Source organism: Anser cygnoides, chromosome 3, assembly GCF_040182565.1.
Source record: "Anser cygnoides isolate HZ-2024a breed goose chromosome 3, Taihu_goose_T2T_genome, whole genome shotgun sequence".
In the NCBI taxonomy this organism is placed as follows: domain Eukaryota; kingdom Metazoa; phylum Chordata; class Aves; order Anseriformes; family Anatidae; genus Anser; species Anser cygnoides.
Window position 1 is genome coordinate 74,773,806 of NC_089875.1, and position 9,472 is coordinate 74,783,277.

The 9,472-nt window shown below is 44.3% G+C and overlaps 1 protein-coding gene across 1 annotated transcript in view; it reads right to left on the bottom strand.

The window, feature by feature from the left end:
• CRYBG1 (crystallin beta-gamma domain containing 1) overlaps positions 1-7,314 on the bottom strand; it is a 96,467-nt gene extending 89,153 nt beyond the window's left edge. The window contains exon 1 of the mRNA XM_048079179.2: positions 7,022-7,314. Within this exon, the coding sequence (XP_047935136.2) occupies positions 7,022-7,206 (185 nt within the window). The 5' untranslated portion in view covers positions 7,207-7,314. The remainder of the gene's footprint in view (positions 1-7,021) is intronic.
• Positions 7,315-9,472: the final 2,158 nt, after the last annotated feature.

A 9,472-nucleotide genomic window follows, 5' to 3' on the forward strand; every position in this document is an offset into this window, starting at 1 on the left:
TATAAAAGGTCAGTTATAAGATGCACTATGGCCCCTCAGCCTTCCTTCAATTCTCAAAGTACTTACGGAGTTACTCTAATGGTAGAAGGAACTCTGTAATTAACATAAAGAATCACTATTGAGGAAAAACAGACTCTTGTCAAACTAGCAGTTGTGCTTCTGGTATTGGGCTTTACCTGAAACATGAGATTGATCAAACATGAGATTCATCAAACACATCTGTTTTACAGATTTGCATAGTTCAGGACATTCTTTTAAAAACTTAGTTTGGTCAACTTTACAACTGTAAAACCTAGATGACTAAAGGATTCACTTACCCAAAAGTTCTATCTTACTGAACAAATATTATTTCATTTTCATTTCAGAATTTCCAAGTACAGTTCCAAAGTGAGGCTAATGAAAAATGACAGGAATTTTGCACACTTGGGAATGAAGGATATATAGAAGATGATAGTTTCTTTTCTTTAAAAATTAAATACTTTTTTTTTTCAGATGGCACCAAAGGAAAAGAATATTCCCTTATGTTGATCAATCTTTACTCGTCTTTCCCTTCTTGTCTTGAGGTAGCATTGAATGATGAAATATTTGATGATAGATTGAGTTAGCTCACAGTACGTTGCTGCATGAACAAACATGCGTGAGAAAGAAAACTGTACAGTAGAAAGTCAGCAAGGTGTAAGAAGTGACTAAAATAAGAATAGTATGTACAAAGATACATTGTTATCTGCTACATGATATGTATTTTGCCATTGTATTTTTTATGTTTGCTTTGAAAGCTAAAGGGAAGGGATTTTTCATATGCATGGGAAGTTCTGATCATAGAACAGCTCCTCATGTTTTTATTTTATTTTAAAATGCAAGCTGCTAACAGAAGAGCTAACTACTGTTAACAGTTCCCAATCCTCCCCATTATGTTCTATTTCCAGCAGCCTTAACAGTTCCTAAACATTGCCATTTTGGCTAAAATTTTGCAAATCAGACCCTGGGTCAAGGAGTTTCCTCCTCCCTCTCTCTGCTTCCCCTGTTCTCTCCACAGTCATCTGTGAAAGGTTTGTTTCCACAACTTTCCCACGACTTGCCCAGCTTTACCTAGGAAACACAGCAGAAGCAGGGATCAACTGCGTTTCCTTAAAGACACTTGAAAACTCCTAGCCAGAATCAACTGAAAACACAGAAGTTATGTGGAAAAAGCATCTTCATCAGGAGATTGCTCGCAAGGAGAGAAGGTGCCTTAAGGTTGCACAGGAAAGATAAGAACATAGCTTTTGAAGCTCATGACTGACTCCACACTGTAACATCCTGCACGGAGCTATCAGTTTGTGGACTCCTCCTTACCAGGTAACACAGATGGCATTCAGCTGTCCAAATTCAGATGTTGGAGCCATGACCTTCAGGTGCGTTTTAAAGCCAATGAGGAAAACCTGGCATTTCTAAGCTGCAATTCATTTAGCCCGTTTCAGACGCTCACCCTAGGGTAAGATGAATTGCACACCAGACATGCCTATTTGTCCTCCCTGATTATAAAGGGAGTAACCAGTTCAGATGTAGATATCCGAAATTAGAGGATGTGGCTGCCATCTTGTATTTGTATATGAAGTAAGTCAAACTAATTATATTCACCGTTTCAATAACAGATATTAATTTTACTTACCCTTGGTATTTAGGATCACCAAAAATGATGGAAAACGTCATCATAAGAAAATCACAGCTCTTTCAAACAGATTTTCTTACATTCTGAATAAATTAGTTCCTTTTGTTGTTGTTGTTGTTCAAAGGCATTATTTAGCAGCATGTGAAATACTGCATTTTGATTTTTTTTCTTTCTAATGTGTTATTTCCATAAATTCAGCAAAAACAGCATGTTAAGAGAATAAAATAATCCATTTCTTCAGGTCTGCTCTTCTGTGCCAGAAAGCTTGTCTAATTTTTCTGATTATACCAGCTGATCTACAGATAACACTTCTATCTACAAATGTTGTCCAGCAAATGTCCTGAGGCCATCTCAAGTACAACAAACTATCACTCTTCCGAATGCTCAATGCAAGCTGGAAGCCACTGCAGAAAGAAGGCTGAATTGCTTGATGCAAATCTCAAGAGGTCAAAAAGGGAGGGATAGATGGGATGGACAGTTGTAGGAACAAGGGAACATGACAAAAAGAAAAGGAGACAATTCAGCAATATTAGGAAAGAGCAGAGCATGAAAACTGTTGGTGGTTTATACAAACGGTACTCACTGAATAGGAATGCACTCAATATTTAATACTGCTTTTAGCACTCCATGAATTATTATGTGCCAACTAGATGCATTCAATATGAACTTTTTTTTAGTGGATCTTCCTGGATGCTTTTCATAAACATTTGACATTTTCATAAACATTTCATAAACGTGTTTAATTTCCCAACAATTTCTCAAAACACCTTTATATTTTTATTTGTCTTCATTTCAAAGAGTGCATCTGACACACTAAAACCAAAGGTGTCACAACTGGCACCTGGTTTGAGAAAGCTAGAACCTGATTTTTCAGAACAGTCCTTGTTTTAATAGACATTTATTTCTTCAGGACAGAGCTCATATTGCCTCAGTGGTACTCGGCGCTACTATGGATCAGGTTCACCTGAATACAGAAGAGTACGCTGTCCCTCCAGAATATACATGCAGCAAACATAGAAGCACTCAAAAAATTAGGAATATTCTTTGCTTTGTGAATGGCAAGAGCCCATTGACTCATTTCACCTGAACAAAGAAAGTGAGCGATTCTTCTGAAACAGAAGTCAGGAATGAGATCCCACTTTTCTCTACCAGGATGTAACCTTTCACTGCCACCCAAGCAGGATGACCAGGGAGCCACTAGCATTCTCACTGGTTCAGATTTTTTAGACTGGCATTTGGTTTTTAAAGTGACAAAATGAAAAGGAGAGCACTCTTCTTCACAATGGTGTTTTCACAGTCACCAAAACTGCAAAATCCATGGCACAGAAACAGCAGTCCATGTTACCTCATGCAGGAAAGTCAGCTTATTACTTCCTTGGCACAGATGTCATTCGGTACGGTTTCACAGAACACTATTTTTCACTTCTTGAGAATGCAAACAAAAGTGAGCATTTCAGCACGCCACCCCTCTTATCTTAGTACCTTTATAGAAATGTATTTGTTTAATAAGCAATGATATCTTCATTAGGTCACACTGTAGATAAAATTTTGAGCAAAAATATTCTACATTTAATTATTTGATCATGATAGTTTAGCAGAACTTCTTTCCTGAATAAAACAAGACTAATAAATCTTTATACCTAAGGCATTATGCTTACAGTACAGATTACCAAGAACTATACTGCAAACATAATTACCCTTTTTCATTTCCATCTCCCACAAAGTGCAACCAGCAACCCTTCTAGACATCCATATTCAATCCTGCAAAGAACAGAGGTGAACGATTGCATTTTTCTTTCAACCAGACAACTCATAAAAGTAAAGTTACACACATAGACAAAGTATATTGAATCAAAAGTTCATATTTTCTATTTAACGCAGCTGACTGCATGACAGTTTTCTACATTCTGCTTTTGTCAATCAATCAAGCTACTAATGTTCTGTGGTATTGCAAGCAGTTTTTAATTGAGTGAAACATTTGTTCGCAATCTTTCTGCAAAACATCATGTTACATATGGGCTGTGAAGCATGATTTCCTCAGTTCTTCTAACACAGAAGTCAATGAAGGTTATGGTTCCACCACCACTTTCTCCTCCTGCAACACAACATTTCTTCATCCTTCTCCTGAACATGTGTGTTCCTCCCTGAGATAGCATCTAATTATTCCACAGTCTAACTATCCTTGGATGTAGCCTAATACCAAGTTTCCCTTTGCTTATTTTTATGCTATTAGTGAACCCTAATTCATTATTGTCTCCCTGCCAAATCATTGTAGAATAACGGTCATAGAGGTTTTTTTGCCTTCACATCTTAGCATTAGACATATTTAGTCCTAGCATTCTCAATACCAAGGCTGACAACTACCAGTGATTCTTCAAACTGAGGAAGTAATAAGTCGCAAAAATGTTTTGACATTGACATATTTTTGGCAAGAATCTAGCTTTATGTGATTTGTGTATTAGCCAACCCAACGCTGGACTGAAGTAACATGTCTGGTCTCGACCATCAAATACCAAAAGCTCCAGATTCTTAGTGTAGCATACGTTGTGAGAAAGGCTGCTAAACAATCACACCCCAAAGATAGACAATTTTCTTTGTCCTCCTGTATCCAACTTCCTCCTTCAAAGTTCAAATCTAAGTCATTGTCTTCATTTTTATAGCTGCTCTTTGGTGAAGATCATTCAAGGTCCATGACACAACAGCTCTGTAACCTGATGTTTGGAAATCACAGACTTTATGACTTCCAGGGGTCCAAGCAAAATCAGGTTTCTTTATATGCTGCAGTTTTTCAAGGCATGGTAACAACTGTCATTCTTTCCCATTCTTCTCTTTCACCACTGCTTCTTCTGTTTAGAGGCTCCAGTTCGTAACTATTATCTCTGGGAAAGAGACTCTATCAGCTTTTGCTGCAAAGAGACCTGGGGATTTCATCTGCAGACACCCATGAACAAAAGCAGTATACCACAAGATTCACTGAGGTATAAGAATGCACACTTGTAGCCTCAAGTTGAAAGGAGTTGAGCTGCGTGCTTATTGTTTTATGGTAAGACATTTTTATGCCATACTGGCTACTGTTCTTCAAGATAAGTAATCTAACAGCAAGGAGAAGTATTGGCTACCTCAAAAAAACAGCATGAGAGCTCATCGGATAGTTCTTGAACTGGAGTACCATTTAGATAGGTGTCTTCAAACAGCCGGCTTTCATGCTAGTTACTTGCCAATCTATGTCTCCCTCCTACCAGAAGGTGGCCATTAAGCACCTCAATTTTTCAAAATCTTCACTGTTAAAAGTCTACTTTTATTTGTTCTATATAGCATTCTTCCAACCGTGCATTACACCCTACCATTCACATAATAAAAAAATAAAATACTTCAAACAAAGTCATTTCAGAAATGTCACTATAATCTTCATTATGAAGAAAAAAAATGCATTGAGCATTTTTGGCTGTGTATTTTTGGCTGGTTAGGCTTTGTTTATTCCATTTTAAAAAAAAAGAAAGACGCTGGTAAAAAGCTACATAAACAAGAGAAGCTTGTACTCCCTGAAGATGACCAACTGCAGGTAGTGATGTTAAGATAAACATGTATTTCCATGTGCTGAAGTGCAAGCCCAACCTGTTACCAATAATGGAAGGATTGGTTCCCTGTCCAAAAAGCAGGAAAACAGTTATTTCGTAATGAGAGTTACAAACCCGTCATTTCAGAAGCCTTGCAGTTAATAGATTTCACTCGTGTTTTTAGCACAGAAATTGATAATAATATTATGCAGCAAAAACACCTTCCATTTTTTTCAGGTGTAACAACTGAATCCCAAAGCCTGTACAGCATTTCTGGTTTGGTTTGGCACTACAGAGCTAGCAAGACATCCGGAAGGACAAGGAACTGGCACCTAGATGAAGGACTTTTTCCCTTTTTCTCACCATGCATTTGACCACATCTAGATAGTCTGTTCAGCTTTGGGCCCCCTCAGCACAAAACAGATGTTGATAAACTGGGATGAGTTCAACATTGGGCCCCAAGATGCAGGGGGCCCGGATGAAGCACTTATGGTGAGAGGAGAGGCTGGGGGAGCAAGGCTGGTTCAGCCTCAGGAGAGGTGACCTCGGAGGGGACCCAGCAGCTGCCTGCCAGTACCATGAGGGGTCACCAAGAAGAGCCATGAGGCTCTGCAGTGGTGCCCGGCAGCAGGAGAGGCCATAAACTGTGTGAAGAGACGTTCCACCCTTGTACCAGGAGAAACCTTCTCACATGTAGGCAGCGACACGGCTCGTGCAGAGCGGCTGCCCACCCTCCCTGCGCTCCAGGAAGATTTCAGAACCCCACTGGACATGGTCCTGAGCAAACTGGGTCTGAACTCAGAGCCGACCCTGCTCGGGGTTCCCTTCAGCCTGAGTTACACTGCAATCCTCTGATGATAACAGATTACTCTGCTTTCTGTCTTATCCAGCTTTTGGAAGGCAGAAGAGGGGTCTGTTCCTGGTTGAGGCCACCTGCAGCACCACCCTGAGCCTGGCCACTCAATGGCATTGTGAGACACATCCTTTCCCGGCTGAAAAGCAGACTTCACATTATTTTTCTATACATATGTGAACATAAACTCACTTTTTTTTTTTTCCATCATAAAAGATGTTGGTGTTTACGATTCTCAAGAGCACATTTCTATACCAAATGCAAGCATCATTAGACTGTACTTTAGTCTGCCCATCTATGTGAAGTCCATTTTAGGCAAATACCGTAATTTTCTGTAGAACTACTATATAAATATAAACAATAACAAAATCCCACACAGAACTTCAGCAATTTAGAGGCTTCCCAGTCTGAACCAAACACCAGAGAGACCAAAAACTTAACAGTGTGCTTTTCTAAAGTCCGGATGGCACTGACACCTTCTCATTGCCCGGGTCTCGCCGCTCAAATCCGAGGGGCACCAGCCAAGCCAAGTCCTTGAGGCAAAAGCCCGAGTCGCCCGTGCCTAGCTGGGAGCTGCCTTCCCCAAAAGCCAGGCAGTGCTGCCCGGCCCCCCCCCGGCCCCAGCGCGGCGCCGCAGGCTGCAGGCACCCGGGGGAACACCTGCATCCTCACGGTCATCGCCCGGGGGACACGCCGGTGCGGGTGCTGCTACCGCCGAAAAGCGGCGCCGAGCCCTTTCCTCCCCCTTCCCCACAGCCCCAAAAAAGCGAGGGCAGGGCAGGTCCACCGCTGCGGGGAGCCAGGAGGGCACTCCGGCTGCGCTCTGCGAGGCTGCTCGGAGCTGGGAAGCCTCCTTGCCTCCTCCCTCCCTCCCTCCCCGCCGCGCTCGGGGCGCAGGGTGCCTGTTACATCCCTGCTCTTCGTCCCCCCCCGGGGGTCAGGGTTCCCCCCCCCCCTTACCGCGGCGGCTCCGGCGGCGGCTCCTTCCTCCTCCTCCTCCTCGGGCGCCACGGGGGGAACGCGGGGCGCCGCTCGGCCACGGCGGCGGCCGCCCCCTCGGGCTGGGGCTGGGGCTGGGGCTGGGGCTCGGTCTCGTCCTGCTGGCCCCGGCCGAAGAGGCGCTGCAAGCGGCCGCGCCGTGCCATGCCGGGCTGGGCGTCCCGGGGGGGGGGGCCCGGCCGCCGGCACCGAGGGCAGAGCGGGGCGGGGGGGGGAGGAGGAAGAGGAGGAGGAGGGGGAGGAGGAAGCGGCGGGCTCTCCGCGGGCATGGACGGACGGTGGCTGCCGCCCGGCTCCGGGTATGCGGGTAATAAGGCGATCGCCGCCCGGTCCCTCCCCGCCGCCGAGCCCGCAGGAAGGGGGCGGCCCTGCCCGCCTGCCGGCCGTGCCCGGGGGGCGCCGGGGGGGGCATCGTCCCGCTGCCAGGCACCTCCAGCTTCGCTTTGGAGGCTTCCCTCTGCACGCCCTACGCCCCGATAGTCTGCCCTACACCCTAAAAGACGTGCCCGCCTGTGCCTGCAGAGCAGAGGGGCGCTAACACAGCGAGGGGGGGTTCGTTCGTTCCCGTTTCGCTTCCAGCTGCTGGGACGCTCAGGTCATAGCTGTCTGCCCCGAGCTGCTGGAAATGTAAAGAGTCCGTGTGCTGGGAAAGCTTTACGGTCACTGTGAAGAAACGGCCGTAATCGGGTGATAGCTGACCCACAGTAGGTACGCTGAGGTGGCCGTCCCCTAATGCTGAGATCTTCACAGCAGGAGGAGAAGGCTTGGACAAGCCTTGAACAAGGCTTGGAAAACAAAATACAGGAAAAGTTTGGGTGAGCAGCCCACGTAGACTACTGTTTTAGGCAAATAAATACACTTGTTTTGGGGGTAAAATCAGTTATTTTCCTGAATTGCATATAATTGACTCGGCTAGTGGTTAACTAAACAGACTAATATATGAAGAAAGTGTTTTTTCCCCAAATTAAAATAAGTTGATGAATATTATATGATATGTGTCATAACAAAATTGGCAGAACCAGAAAGGTGGACTGTTGTGCCCTCAGGAAATACATAAGGGATCGAGAAAAATTGCCCATTTTAGCAAAGCAATTTGAGTATGTAGGGACATCACTGAACCACAGAATGGGTGGGGTGGGAAGGGACGTTGCCCAGCCCCCCTGCTCAAGCAAGGGCAGACCAGTTGCTCAGGACCACATCTAGCTGTGTATTAATTATCTCCAAGGATGGAGACAGGAGAGCTGGTGGCAGGTAATGTGCTGTCCTTGGTGGATGCCTAGGAACAAAGCAGGAGCTCTGGTTTGCTGAGCAAGGGTGAATACATCAGTGCTGGTGGGCCATTTCAGCTAAGCAGCGCTGGGGAGAAAGAAGCCTGGGCCATTCAGCCCCGGTTTCTCCTCTCTCTGCCACTGCACCCGCTGGGAGAAGGAAGTCAGCAGGAGCTGCTCAGGCAGCCAGCCTGCAGATGGGCATGCTATGACCCACCAGGGTGGACACAGAGCACGCTGCATCCACCTTACAATGGTGGGCAGCAGCTGATGACCCTCAGTTCTTGGCACACCAGATGGTTGAAGGTATGTTCAGCAGACTTGTGCTGCTTCATTCCTCAACAAAAAGATTTATATGACCTGAAAACATACAGTTTAAATCACAGAGCAGAGAAAAAGAAGAGTGCAAAGCACACATCTTTTTAAATCCTTTCAGATCATCTCAGCAGCTTTAGGATCAACATTAGCACCACAGAGTATGTTTTTCCCACCCTACAGAGTTCAGCATCCCTCTGGAGTGACAAATGGAAGAGAGAAGCCTGCAACATCAACTTTGAGGTCTCCAGCATTTGTGCTACAGTGCTAACATAAACTGCAATATCCTAATACACAAAAGTAGATGAAGGGGATTTGGTTGATACTTGTTCAAAGTTTGGCCAAAATTAAGTCTGAGTGTTAGATGTGGCAGTATCAGAACACCTGATCTCAATCCAAAGAGATTTGTGGAGGGCCAGTACTTGTACTACTTGTTCCTAGACTCATGCAGAAGATACGGACTTCTTCTTTCAGGAAAGACGTTTTAAATACCATTAGTTAAGATAGAAATTCATTAGAATTAGCCAGCCATTTAGGAAACTTTAAATGATGATCATGTTTATGTCAGCAGTCTTGACATATGTAACAGAACAAGTCAGTCTAGTTTTTATCTGAACCCACTCAGTTTTGCAACAGTTCATAGTAATTCGTATCATAGAAAGATATTAAGCAACCGAGCCTTCTCCTGTTTGGTTTCATTCCAACATGGTGAAAAAGAAGATGATCGGATATCTAGATTAGACTTAACGTATTCAATATCCATCTAGCTTGACAGCACACAGCATGTGAGATTTACAAAAAACAACAACAACCAGAACGACAAGGATGG